Genomic DNA, 14,825 nt, shown 5'->3' on the forward strand with positions numbered 1-14,825 from the left:
TGTGTATTTTTATTATTTTTTTTTTTATGTGACACTTTTTAAAAAAGAATATTTAAATAAAAAAAAAAAAAAATGATTTTTGGTAGATTTTATCTTTTTATTAATTAGAATTTTGGAAATGTTATTAAAAAATAGTGAGAAAATTGGTATTTTTAAATATTATAATGCAAGAGATAGCAATTTAAAAAAAAACTGATGTCATCATTGTAATTATATTATTACCTATTATCCATATATAGAGACTTTAAATTGTTATAATATTTTAACTCATTTTAAAATATTTATAGACATTTTAAATTTTTGAAGAGTTTAAAAATTTAATACAAGGTTCTTCTTATAGCCCTATCCGAATTTCTGTCACGATTCAAAATACATAAAAACGTTGAACTGCAGAAACTTTAAAAAAACACTAAAACTTGAAGGTAAATCTTTGTGATTGCAAATTAGTTCACAACAATACTTTGCCAGTACAACAGAGCAGTATGAATACAATATTAGTTTATAATATAGGACATATAGGTATTAACCAATAACCGATCACATTCGATAATTAAAACTTTCCTCAAAGTTGTATATCGTAACAACGTAGCATTTTGTTCTTCAAACATAATAAAAAATGTAATTAAAAAAAACATAGATATCATTATTAAAGAAATAGAGTTATAATATGTGCAAAGGTGATAGGTGATAGGTATACATTCTGACATTCATCACTCCGCCTATATTCTAAAATAAAATAAAAATCTATATATTACCTATTCGCGTCAATAAGACCCTATTGATTTATCTTAAATTTAAATATTTTTTTTTCTTTTTTTTTAAACAGCTGTAGGTATATTATTATTATTATTATTATTACAGTAATTGAGGTCATCAGACTACGGATGTTTCGAATTTTATGAACAATCAAATCTTTCAATTTAGGGAACGCCGAACACGGAATATTGCGTATTAGCGTCGTCGTAATAACGTAATATTATGGGAGTAGTACTTATCAATTAATATTATTGTTAAGTTTTTTCGATACCGTAATGGTGTTCCGCCATTGTAGAAGCACAATTAAAATTGAACATAATATAAACATTATAAACACACAACGATATTGTAGTACTTGTTACTCGACTAATTAATAATAATAATTTGCTTGATTGTACCATTGTCCATTGTACATATTTTTAACTACACTACCGGGCTATTGTTCGTCAGTCAAACGGTAACCAAGGTGTGCATACGGTTTAAACCACAGTGTTACCTAACGGTTCTACGCGGTTTCACTGATACGTCCGTTGATAACGGTTGGTCAACTTTCATCGTCTACAAGTCAACATCTACTCTTTTAACGTAATCGCTGTGTCTGGCTTCCGCTACACTGCGTACTACGACAACACTCTACAGTTTGTACTTTTTATCATAACAGTGTCAGTCATATTTGTTGTTGCGGATTAGCGCTATCCCCGTTATTTGGATTTGTGACAGTGAAAATTTCGTAGTTGACGTTGATTGCTACTCGTATCTCGTTGTGCGAATAATTATTTTCGATTTCAGATATTCACCACTACTGCGACTTAAAGGAATGATATGATGCTTGACCAGGAAAATCAGGTAAATTATTGTTATTAATTTCGCTTACTTAATATCTGTTGCCATTATATGTTGTTTTTGTTAAATGCTGCGACGCCAAATAGGGCTAGGATTATATCAACTCCGGTCTTAAAAGGTAAGGTTAAGGAGAAATTATATTACAGCTGTAATATTGCAAAGCTTATAAAAAAAATATATGTTTATGTAGCACCTTTTAATTATAATAATATTATGTTTACATTATAATCGAAATGGTGTCGGGTCAGACTTGGCTATTTGTTGTTAAAACTTAAGCCTGTACTAGTGCTTACTACTTAAAATAGTGAATGTTTCTCATACAGTTTGTTTACAAAGTCATATATTATATTACCATCTACAAACTTACATTTGTGAATTAGATAAATATTAAATATATAAATAACCCTATGAGACATATAGTAATGATGTGGCAAAGATATTCCATACCTGTCCTACTTGCTCGTGTAGGCGTAAGTGGTAATTTCTTACAGAAAACGTCATCAGTCTATTAAAAATTCACTGATTTTTTATTTACAAAGTAAAATACCATTTAACCAAGTTTTAAAATGTATCTATTGAACACTACTATTAGTATTTAAGTTATATAATATATACAATATAATGTATCATACATAAAAATCACTTAAATTATATATATATAATATATAAAACATTGTATGGCTACAACTGAATGATTTTGAATAGCAATAGTTCTTATATTTCAATTATTGTTTGGAATATAATTTTCTTTCTTTTAGCAACTTTATAAGAGTGTAATGAAATGCAATGGTTTGTGATAATGTGTTGTAGTTGTGCTATGTTTGAAATAAATATGGGATGTAATAGTAATTTTATTAATTTATTGCAGCCTAATCTTCCTAATGAAACAGAATCGTCAAACAGTTCATTTCAAGACAAGACAGTCGTAAAAAATGGTTAAAATTTTAATTTTTAATTACTCTATCCATAACTAATAAATATTTATATGAAAAAAATGTTATAGATGGTTCAGACAACATTTTTGATAGTCATGAAGAATATTTAGGTGATGTGTCATTGGGTGGTTTTAACGTTTCTCAGCTCACAAACAAATTAGAACGTTTAGCTTTAGCTACTCCACAAGTGTCAAGGATCAGACCAGATAGTACAGTGATTGAAGAAGATTTTGATCTAAAAGAACGTCCAGATTCAGCTGATTCAGATAGTGGCAGGCCTGTAACATCAAATGACAGTTCTATTTACAGGTCATTTGTTACAGATTCTGTTGAAAACCAACAGTTGGATAGTTTAGACTTTTCATCAACTATATGCAACGAAGATATTAATGACTCGGGTGGTAATATTGAATCAATACATGAACATTTAACTTCAGTTAATTTGGATTTAGTTAGCTCTGATTTTGAAGATTCTTCTCATAATTTAACCTCGCATTCTTTCTCGAATAAATCATCAGATGAAATATCACATCAACTAAATTCAGACTTTAACAATTCAGCACAGACACAAAATAATTTGCTAATGGATGGTTTAGGGTCAGAAAAAAAATTCCAGGTATGATTATTGATTAGTTTTAAATGTTAACATTAACAAGTAATAATACACAAAGTGTAATATATAGAATACTCGTTCATTAAATTTTTGTTAAATAAATAGGAATTATCAAAATCTATTAAAACAAGTATTATTATATTGCTAAAATATACTTAATACAATTTAATAAATTTGTTATTTATATTCTTATAATAAGAACAAATATATGCCAAATCTATTTATAAATAATTGCATACATTTAAATGTCAATATTTTTTATGTCTTCATATAATTATGTATCAAACTAATTATTATTATTATTTTTATTTTTTAGTCAAATATTTTTGATAGTGAAATTAAAAATTCTAGTGAAGCGGGGCCTGTAATAGCTGAAGGTAATATTTTTAAAGTTAAATTTATTTTTGTTTTAATATAGTTAAAATGTTTAAATTTAAATACTTATTATCTATGACCTATGTTATTATATATTATGTTCTGATATAAATGAAAGATAACTTTTTTAACTTAACATTAGTAGGTAAATTGGTTAATTTAAGTTACTAGATTTTATTATCATATTGAGTAATTTTAGTTGACCAATTTAAACCTTTTAGATAAGCATTTTGGAAATAAAAATTTAATATTTATTTCCACAATATAATGTACGTATTTTTATAAAAATTAATCATAGAAATGAATATTGTACAATATTCTAGTTATGCTTGTTGTAGTTAGTAAATTATTTTTTGATAATAGGTTTCAATTCATCAGCTGGATTCAATTTTGATAATCTAGAAGCTCTTGAATCCGTGAGATCATTAAATGAAGAAGATATTAGAAGATTAACTATTTCCAGAAAGTCATTATATGTAGCATTTGACCCTATTGTCAAAAAATCAAACGAGGAGTCTAATTCTCGGTAAGTAAATATGTTTTAATGTTGTATTGATTGCATTGATTATTAGTCTATTATTTTAAATTAGTTATCGAGGTACAAAGTTTTCTATTATATTACACATATATAATGTAAAAAACAAAGAAATAAAAATTAATCACTTTACTTTTAGTGGTATTTATGAATTGTTAATTTGTCTTATTATGATAAACTATTGTTATAAATCTAAAAATAAAATTTTCCACCTAATTAATGTCTAGCTTACATTTAAATAAAAGTGATTTAAAACAAACATTAATTAATTATGTTTTTATAATTTTATCATTCAGGAAAGAAGCATTTGAAAATTTACTAGTCACGGATAAAGCAGTATTGCCTAGTTCTCCGCAATCTAGTGGATCTAATAAATCTCTGAATGTGCGTAATTATAGTTCAAACCATGGGCGTTCTCATGGGGGATATGAAAGATAGATCCCCTCCCCCCCCCAAGGTTCTTTATTTTCCTAACCTTAATTTACCTAACCTAACCTTACAGCTTATTATGTAACCATTTTTTTCATCCCCCTTTATTGAAATATATTGAGAACACCTCTGGTTTAAACAGTATTTTTATTCTTAATTATTGTTGTATTGTTATGATAAATTAGTAATAATAAATCAGTCGTTTACATATATATTTTTAATTTTTCAGATTTCAGACAGCAAAATGAATCAATCTATTACCAAAGATGAAAAAATCAGTAACAGTCCCAAAAATAATGATAGAGATAAATTTTACCAAGTATGTATGATTAAATTTTTTTTATTAATATAATCTGATAAAGTCATTTTTTAAGCTTATTTTAAACTTCAATAAATGCCCAAAGTTTAGATTGTTATTTTATTACTTATTAATATTAACATAATTTTATTATATTATGTATTATAAAATAATTTTAAGCCAGCTAACAGTATCAAATCTCAAATATTGTGTAAAATTCTATATCTTTTCACCCTATCACTATTGCATCACTATTGCTGATATAATTATTATTACTTGTTTGTCTGTGTACAGGATAAAATAGAAAAGTTGGAATGTGAAATCAAGAACCTAAAAAATGAATGTATTGCTGACAAAGAAAAAATTAAAAATTTGACCAACTCATTAATATCAGTAACTAAAAGTAAAGATCAATTAAGGTACATATAACTTTAAGTTATTTATTACTAATTAGTGATATGTTTTGACAATTATGTAATTATTATGTGATGACATTTCTTTAATCTGACTGATATATTTATGTATAGTACTGTGATTGGAGAATATGAAAAAACTATTTCTGACATGGTTTCTAAAAAAGAAGACGTACACAAAGAATATGAAGCAAGAATTGCATATATTGAAGAGGAAAGAGCAAAAATGGAACGTCACCTCCAAAATTCAGAAATGGCATTCAATGATGTTCACGAGTAAGATTTATTTGCTTTTTAATTACATTATGTCAAGATATGCACATGCTTATCTATATTTAATTTTTTGAGGTTAAAGTTAGGTATCTAAAAAATAGTAAGATTTTGATACGTCATTTTTTCCGAGCACTTTTAAATGTAGCTCTATAAGCGAAAAATAAGTTTTGAGTACCTAATACTGATTTATGTACATTTTGTCTTGCTTTTTAATAAATTTAAATATTTATTTTTTATTTTTTACTATCATAAATTAAATATTGTTTAATATTATGACTGTAATTATTTTCAAGCTTGATTTTTATCAAGTTTATTGTTTAATAAAAATCATCATACATTAGGTACCCACTTCAATAAATACTGAATTTCATACATACTAGTTGCTATTAGCTTAGTAAGTTAACTATAGAAAATATAGTGCTCAATTATCATTTCAGATTGAGAAGTTAGAAGACATTTAAATTGAGCATATTTAAAACAAAACAAAAATTCATGTCTATAATATCATTATTTTTATCTAAGAAATATATTTCATGCATTTTTAGTATCTTTGTATTTTTTGAGATTACTTGGCTAGAAATATTTAAAGCTGTTAGTGCACCAAAAGCCAAAATGATACACAAAGTTTAATTTTTGTAATTTTTTATAGTTAAATTATTATTAAATTGACACAACTACCTGACACTTGATAATGTTTGATAAGTATATATAATAATAATTTGGGATATTTTAAATATTCATTTAAAATCAGCCTTAAATTATTATAATAAGATGATCTGTATAGTTTATTTTGATTATATTTTATGACTATAAGTTTTGTAGTTTATTGTATAGCTTTTAATCAATGAGTTTTTGAAAACATTAACTATAACTATTAAATTTATTTAGTTTTTAGCAAAAAAAAAAAAAACATTTAAAAAATGATTAATAACTAATACGCATAATACTGGTTTAAATAAATTAAAATTTAATAGTATATAAAATATTTTTTTAAATAAGCACAATTTGTGTTTTGATATAAAAATTATGTTTTGTTTTTAATTTTTATTTTCATAGAAAATATAATTCCTCAAAGCAAGTAATAGAAGCCATGAAAGAAAATGAAACAAAATATAAAAACTGTATTAAAGAATTTGAAGAATCTCTTAAAAAATATGAAGACAAATACATGAGATTAAAAATACACGCCACTGAACAAATGAATAAGTAATAAAATAAAATTTTTGAAGTTACTGTTATTTTCGATTAATTGTACCATTTGTATTTATTTTTTAGAGCCACTGAAGAAATAAATGATAAGGAAAGATCATTTGAGGCAGAAACTTCAAAAATGAGAATAATGAATAAACGCTTGGAGGTGAAAGTAAGATCATTACAAGAATCTTTAGATAGAAAAGATGTGGAAAACGCTGAGCTAACTAACCTTTGCGACGAACTCATTGGAAAACTGGATAGAAAATGAATTATATTAATTGCATCAATATGCATTTTTTTTTAGGTTTATTTATCTTAATATGTACACTTATAATATTACTTGAATTATTATTTACACTATGTTTTGTTAAAAATAAGTAAATAAATATAAATTTATACAAGATAAATGTATAAATATATAATTATACAAACAAATCATAGATTCCACACTAAACCATCAATTGCAATTAATTATAATTGTACATGTTATGTACCTGTTAAATGTAAATTTCAAATATATTATTTATTATTATTATACCTTCTTTTAACTTATGATTTTTGAGGTTGAAGGATTTTCAATTATGTACAGAATAATTTGGTTGATAACAATCTATCGATTTAATTTGGATATAGGAAATATATATTTTTTTTTTAATTTTAGTATTGTTCAATACATTTTTTTGAACATTGTTTTATTGTAATTCCTCTTTCAACAAAATAATTTTATATTTTTGTTGTAAAAAAGGTGATGTTATCATTTATAGCTTAGCTATAAAATAAGTATAAGATTAAAATAACTACAAATGGTTTTATGTTTGTTATATCTATAAGATCCTAAATGTCTGTAATTCTCTACTTGTTTAAATTTTTAAACATTTTCAAAATAAGCTATTTTAATCAATGAGTTTATATAAGTCAAGATTCCTGAAATTAAAAAAATATCAATTTATTTTTAAATTTGTTAACATAGTATGCTTTCTATTTTTTTTGAATTGTTTATAACTTGTACTAATTTTGCTTTAAGTGTTACTCTAATTATTATAATTTTTTTTTCTAATTTTACTACTACCTAATTATTTTTAACCTATCTTATTGTTAAATATTATATTTTTAACCCTTATAATATTATTCCATCCTAATACGTGTAACGATTTTTGTTTTTAAATGTATTCAAGCAGCATGATGCTGTGTTGTATTTTTTTTAAGAATTAATACAAAACCAACGCACATTTTAGTTGCAAATGTTTAATTTTTTTAACATTGTATTTTGTAAATATATGTAGTGAAATAAATTATGAAGTTTTTTTGTAAATCAACTCAAACCAAATGTTTAGTAAACATCTACATTTTTATTAACGACGTTGTTTAAAAAAAAAAAAAAAATGATCAAATTTTAATTACTATTTTGTTTTAAATTTAAATCACGGCATTAGTTAAACATGATTATTATCATCTAAATCTGATATGTGGCAGTGATGGAGACACGTTAAAAAAAAAACATTTTAGTGAACTCTTCTATTAATAGCCTTATCAATTACACATTTAAATCTTCAAGTGTGCACATTGTTTTGCAAGCATTAATATGTTGAAAATGAAATCCACAACTAAAAAATAACGGTGAAATACTGTAAGATGTTTTTAATTGAATTTACATTAAATGTAATTAGTAAATCGTTAAAATGGATACACCATTGGTCTTAACCATTTTTACCATCGACTAGTAATGGTTCTGGAAAAGTCAGTAGGTATACAACATAATTTATTATTATTAATAGCATTATTTATAATACTTTGATATTTTGCGATTGTCCGTTTTTTACTACAGTACCTATTTAATTAAATAAATTTTAAAACTCGGACAGAATTAATCGTATGTGATCATTGCAGTGTATTGGAGCATTTCCAGAAGCATTTATATACCTACTCGAGAAAATTAACGAAAATTGTAAAAACTCAATACACGCAGGTATGTAGTCAATTAACTATTGCGGACAGGTGCTGTGTACTCTGTATGTTGGCATTGACTTGGGAAAAAAACAGCTTTCGTGTTTTTACGCATCTCTATTAAACTTTCGCGCTCAGAATTTGAATCGTAACATATTATAATATCACGGTATTGCGCTACGGTTCGAACGAATAATCCTATCGACGATCGTTTCTGATAACGACGACGTTATGTCGTGTTTAGTTCTACGTAATAATTACTGTTCCTCGCGAGAAGTACCATCATAATTATTATTGCTCATCGTTATTACGAGGTAACAGTATTGAGTATTGACAGTTGTATTGTACGTATCATACTATCATGTAGTCCGTTGCCGTACTCCACATAAACGGACTTGTCGCGGATAAAAACCACTCATACGAAACGATTGTGGGCTCTGCGGCGGACAATATTTATTCATCGACGCACGGTGAGTGGGTGAATTTAGTTTATTCGACATTTCTACGAAAAACAATTCTCAATCGAAGATTCAGTTTTTATTCGACGTCTTGTTCGCCGCGTCGTTTGTAGGACGGCAGATTATGTCTTTGGAGTATGATCGCTTAGCGGACATGAAGAGATACGCGGTGAAGATTTTCGAAGAATGCGTAAAATCGGTGTCGCCCAGAACGATCGTCAAAAACACGGTGAGATTCGATTCGAAAAAGCTTTACGTCGACGACGGCAGTAGCTCTTCGACGTACACCGTGCCCGGCGACGTTTACGCGATCGGTTTTGGAAAAGCGGTGCTGGACATGGCTCTGGAATTGGAGAACGTACTCGGCGACCGTCTCAAGGAGGTCGCGGTGAGCGTTCCGTTCGGAACCCGCCGACTGCCCTCCTCGCTGGACAAAAAATCCAGGGTATGCGTCATGGAGGCGGCCAGGAACAATGTGCCCGATCGGCAGTCCGTGGAGAACACCGATCGCATCGCGGGCACGGTGTCTCGTCTGAGCGTTGGCGATTTGCTCGTCGTACTCATATCCGGCGGCGGTTCGGCGCTGTTGTGTTCGCCGACCGTGCCGTTGGGCGACAAGATCCTCGCCACCAAACTGTTGTCGTCGGCCGGCGCGTCCATCGAACAGTTGAACGTCGTGAGGAAAGCGCTTTCCCGGGTCAAGGGCGGTAGACTGATCGGGTTGGTCCGGGAGGAGTGCACCGTGGTCTCGTTGATCCTGTCCGACGTTGTGGGCGACCCGCTGACTGCCATCGCCAGCGGACCGACTGTACCCAACGACGATCCCGACCGGTTGCCCGTCGAAATCGTCGACGGTTTCGGTCTGCGGAACGCCATGCCCGAGACCGTCGTTGACGCGCTGCTGCGAAACGTTTCGTTCACCGGCTCGGCGGCGAGGTTCGACAGAGTCCACAATCACGTGATCGGCAACAACGCGATCGCGCTTCGGGCGGGCGTCCAATACGCCGGCCGGCACTTCGAGGCCGTACTGCTGACGACTTCACTCCGCGGCGATGTGGCTCTGGTGTCGGCGTTTTATTCGGATCTTGTGGCGTACGTATGCGACCTGTACGCGGGCGGCGGCGCGACGGACGTGAATCGAAAAGACCAGCTGAAGACGGCGTCTTCTTCGGTAGTCGGCGGCGGGGGCGTTGACGTCGAGCACCTGACGAAGTGCGTTGTCGAAGCGTCGACGAAAGGCCACGGCCTGTGTCTACTGAGCGGTGGCGAGCCCACGGTCGTGGTTCGAGGCAGCGGTCTAGGCGGCAGGAACCAAGAGCTGGCGTTGAGGGTGGCTTTGGACTTGACGAGACTTCAGGACGACCTTTTGTGCCGGTTCGACGTGTTGTTTTTTAGCGGCGGTACGGACGGCATGGACGGTCCGACCGACGCGTGCGGAGCGTTCGGTTACCCGGCACTGGTGGACGTGGCGCTGTCCCGAGGCCTGGACGCTTCGCGGTTTGTCGACAACAACGACAGCTATGGATTTTACTCGTCACTCGACCTCGGTCGCGATGTTGGCGATCTGCTAAAAATCGGACACACTGGCACGAACGTGATGGACGTACACGTTTTGATCATCAAACCGAAATAAAATCGTATTCCATCGTGTGATAAGTCGTGTTTACAGCTGTAGGTAGATTTTGTTGTTTATGTCGACACATGATTATTTATAAAAATTATATTTTAAAGTTTGATAGTGATTTACCGACGATAAAATGTAATAATAAAACAATGCTGATTATTTTTAATACACTATCGTTAACACCTTAGTTCACGTACCTAATAAGTAATATTCTATTCATTATTTTACATTGCTGTGTAAGTGGTAAAATATGTGCATAACGTGATACGATGCCTAATCTAAGAACTATGAACGGCACGAATTGAGATAAATTTAAACCTTGGTACGTGATTATTATAAACCTGACGGTCTTGTATAGATTAAGATTATGGTCAGTAAAACAGTTTAATAATTTAATATTATACGTTTTAGACTAACCTACGTAAAATAAACGAAATTCATTTATGCCTTGGTTAACAGTTAACACATGACGAAAATGATAACTCTTGTCAGATACGGTTCAGTCGGCATGATAAGAAAATGATCAAAAATGAATTACATGTGTTTAAAAAAAAAAATATAACTTAAAACAATAATTGACTAATAACTAATTACTATTTAGATGTTTAGCGAGTAACAAACTAATGATTCTCAACAATAATTGTTTGTTTTATTAAACGATTTGTTTGTACAACTCGTTTTTGTATCCTGATGTAAGTACCTATCTATATAGTATTATGCAAGTCTTCTGTCTTATACAACATAAAATATGTTGCAAATATAATCTAATAACTATCATTTCTAATTTTTCTCTATGAAACTAATGTTGTGTGTTAGATAACACTCATGGCTGAACATAAGGAAAACAAAGATCAAACCACCTCACAGTCTACAGATAACTATGAAGGATGGGGATTTGATTTATTTCCCGAAAGGAGAGGTACATACAAACCAAATTTAAAAAATATTTTATTTCAAGGACGTGGAAATGAAAACTTGGAAAGAATCAAGTGCGAAAATAAAGTGGCTTACTGTATAAGCAAAAGTATGCATAGTATATTATGTTATATTTACTGGAACACATTAAATGTTATAAAAAGAAATAACTGAGTCTATATTTTATGTTAATAGGTCCATTAGTAAAGATCATGATGGGTGCATTGCGGAGATCTGGTTGGTAAGTTCTGTTTATTTTTTTAGATAAAATTGATAAAAGTGAAGTTAAATATTTCTTTTAGTGTTTGAGTTAGGTGTTGTTAAATAATTAATTTGATTAAGTGATTATACAATTTATCAAAATTTCTATTATAAATAATTAGGGTGTAGTTAAATATGCAATTGTTTCTCTTATAAGTTTTTAATAAATAATACATTTTATAAAACTCTAATAAAACTATTTAAATTAATAAATATTTAATTCAGAATAATTAGATTAATTTTTTTTTTAATTAAAAATTATTGTCAAGGAAGTTATACTAACATATATTTTACAAACATTGTAAACATTCTACTCAAATGTATTTGTAAAATGTACATTTATTTTAATAATTTGTTCTATGTATTATGTTAATCATTAATATGGTCACAAAGTAATTGAATACCTATAATAGACGAGTCAAATTAAATTTATCTATTTATTAAATAGTTTTAATTAGTTATTAAATAATGCTATTGAATTAGTCATACTGATAATAACTTTCTGATTTAACTAATTTAATTATGTTATTGTTATTTTGAAATAGTTTATTCAATTGCTTTTTAAATTTACTAGCTTTTTAAACTTTTGTTCTTTATAAAGTATCTGGTGACTTTGATGGTAAATATTATTATGGTTTTTTCACATGCATTTAGAGAATGTATGATATATAACTTATACGCATATATTTAACATTGCAATAAATAAAACCTATATAATAATATGAGTTGCTTGGAGTAAATTTATTCCAAATTAAAGTGTTCTATCTAAACTTTCCTACAAAACGGTTATAAAAACAAGTTATTTTCAAAATCAGATAACATGCAATTTTACATGTATATTTTAGCTATTATAATTAATTTTATGATTTAAGCAAAAGCAATAAAAATTTATAATAATAAATTATGAGTATTTAGTGACCAGCATTGAAAATATATTTATTTTTATAAAGTTAAGCAAGTTGAGTAATTTAACTTTAAATCTTAAATATTTTTTATTTGTATAAAATATAACAATATAAGATAGGTAATGACTAGGGCTACAATAAAAATCCATGAAATGTATAATTCATACCATAAGCAATGCAATGTTTTTTTACACATTAATGGTAATAAAGTTTATGATTTTGAGTAAAAATATTAGACAAAAGTATAAAAAAGCTTATTAAAAAAAAATTCAGAATAATATTATTTTGATAACATTGTATATTTGTACTTGAGAGTATTATACTATTTATATTAAATTATGGTCAAAAGCATGAATAACATATTTTTGCTCATTGAAATATTTCTCATAGTAAATTGCTGCTTAAAAGCCATGTATTTCAACGAGTTAATATTGGTTGTGGAGGGAAATACAAATTGTATATATTTTGTTGAAAGTATTTACATGTGAAGGTGCTTTTAAAAATATCTTTTTAATATATGAAATAAATCCATCAACATTTTGACATTGCTTTCTTATGACTTCATTTACTCTATAGTCTACCAAGGGGAAAACAAACAGGTGTTGTCCTATAAAAACTGATTCATAACTTGAATGTTATACAGTTGTGACACTGTAAGTACTATAATTAGTATTAATTACAATAAATTATTTTTATATCTTTAGCGAAGTCAATCCATCCCGTCATATTGCTTGTGAACTTTGTGATTCAAGTGTCCATGGAGGATATGATCCAATTATGAATCAAGTATATGATTATTATTATTATTATATTATTACATTTTTTATTTTCGTTTTGTATAAATAGGTTGTTATTTGTCAAAACACTGCTACATCAAAGGGTACCATACAGGGAGTGCTCATACATGAACTTATACACATGTTTGACAATTGTACACGTAAACTAGATTTCCGGAATATTGAGCATTTAGCTTGTACAGAAATCAGAGCAGCAAATTTGACACATTGTGGACTTGTATCATCTATACTTGAAGGGCATTCATCAATATTTAACTTTAGAAAAAAACACCAAGTAAGAATTAATATTATTACTCAACAGTACAATTTTGATAATCAACATAAGTGATAGATGATTATCAATATCTTAAACATTTATTATTATCGCTTTTGTGAAATATCATATAACATTTTATGTGTATTATTAATAAATTTAATTATGAATATCAAGATATTCAAGTATATTTTTTTCCGTTTCAAATATCAAAGTAAATTATTCAGCTCTTTTTAAAATGTATACAATTTTATTCCTTTTTTTATTGAGGGTTTTGGTTTAGTATAACTTAGACTTACAACTAATATGTTTAGTAGTTATTCGGGATTTACATAAAATTAAAATAAGTGGGAGAGAGAGGTTCATAAACAATTTTACAATAATCAATATAATATTACTTATACTTTTTTTCTGGGAAGGAGGATAGTTAATTGCCTAATCCCCCTGTATACATGCCTGGTAGTTTATATAGACTGCTAGTTATTAGAATTTTATAAATTGTAGGTATAAAATGTTATATTGATAAGATTGTACTATCTATTTTGTATATATTTGTTTTAAATTATATTTTTTTGATCTTATATTTTATATTTATAATCTATTATTTGTATTATTACTTTTATTTAGGACTGTGTAAAACATAAAGCCGTTATTTCTGTATTAGCTGTTAGAAATGTCACTTATGAGCAAGCAAAAGAAGCAGTCGAGAAAGTATTTGATCGTTGTTATGCAGATTTAGAACCTATTGGAAGAAGAATTAGAGGAAGAACAGTTGATTTTGAACTTGCATATGCTGAAGCATTTTTAATGGGCTATGATTAATAGTTATTTATTTATGTTAACGTGTAGAATAGAAAACAAAATTAGGTGTACAAAAAAATATATTTGAATATTAAAACATAAATATTATAGAAGATATTTTTACTCATGGAGTTGGAAACTTTTTCCAATAAATTATGATTTATTCACCATCATTGTATATCGATATAACAGTAAAATAGTGT

General features: G+C 28.8%; 3 protein-coding genes across 4 annotated transcripts; all 3 read left to right on the top strand.

Annotated features, from left to right (window-relative positions):
• The first annotated feature begins 1,290 nt into the window (after window positions 1–1,290).
• LOC112603378 (transforming acidic coiled-coil-containing protein 1-like) lies at window positions 1,291–7,000 on the top strand. Its single transcript, XM_025351909.1, has 11 exons — window positions 1,291–1,602; window positions 2,468–2,534; window positions 2,603–3,150; window positions 3,464–3,524; window positions 3,886–4,048; window positions 4,354–4,441; window positions 4,716–4,805; window positions 5,079–5,203; window positions 5,312–5,473; window positions 6,527–6,676; window positions 6,746–7,000. The coding sequence occupies exons 1-11, from the start codon at window positions 1,579–1,581 to the stop codon at window positions 6,930–6,932; spliced, it is 1,665 nt and encodes a 554-aa protein (XP_025207694.1). The 5' UTR covers window positions 1,291–1,578; the 3' UTR covers window positions 6,933–7,000.
• A 1,066-nt stretch (window positions 7,001–8,066) lies between these two features.
• Window positions 8,067–11,184, top strand: LOC112603385 (glycerate kinase). Of its 2 annotated transcripts, none has more exons than XM_025351917.1 (2): window positions 8,067–9,078; window positions 9,180–11,086. In XM_025351917.1, the coding sequence occupies exon 2, from the start codon at window positions 9,191–9,193 to the stop codon at window positions 10,697–10,699; it is 1,509 nt and encodes a 502-aa protein (XP_025207702.1). In that variant the 5' UTR covers window positions 8,067–9,078; window positions 9,180–9,190; the 3' UTR covers window positions 10,700–11,086. The 2 variants fall into 2 exon arrangements, 1 of the variants encoding a protein (XP_025207702.1); XR_003115163.1 differs by adding an exon at window positions 11,102–11,184 and having other exon boundaries at window positions 8,068–11,012.
• Window positions 11,185–11,232: 48 nt separating this feature from the next.
• On the top strand, window positions 11,233–14,789 carry LOC112603387 (mitochondrial inner membrane protease ATP23 homolog). Its single transcript, XM_025351922.1, has 6 exons — window positions 11,233–11,382; window positions 11,507–11,714; window positions 11,801–11,846; window positions 13,476–13,557; window positions 13,618–13,842; window positions 14,449–14,789. Exons 2-6 carry the CDS (start codon window positions 11,516–11,518, stop codon window positions 14,641–14,643), a joined length of 747 nt encoding a protein of 248 aa, XP_025207707.1. The 5' UTR covers window positions 11,233–11,382; window positions 11,507–11,515; the 3' UTR covers window positions 14,644–14,789.
• The last annotated feature ends 36 nt before the right edge of the window (window positions 14,790–14,825 follow it).

Source organism: Melanaphis sacchari, unplaced genomic scaffold (assembly GCF_002803265.2).
Source record: "Melanaphis sacchari strain LSU unplaced genomic scaffold, SCAv2.0 Contig106_pilon_pilon, whole genome shotgun sequence".
Taxonomy (NCBI): domain Eukaryota; kingdom Metazoa; phylum Arthropoda; class Insecta; order Hemiptera; family Aphididae; genus Melanaphis; species Melanaphis sacchari.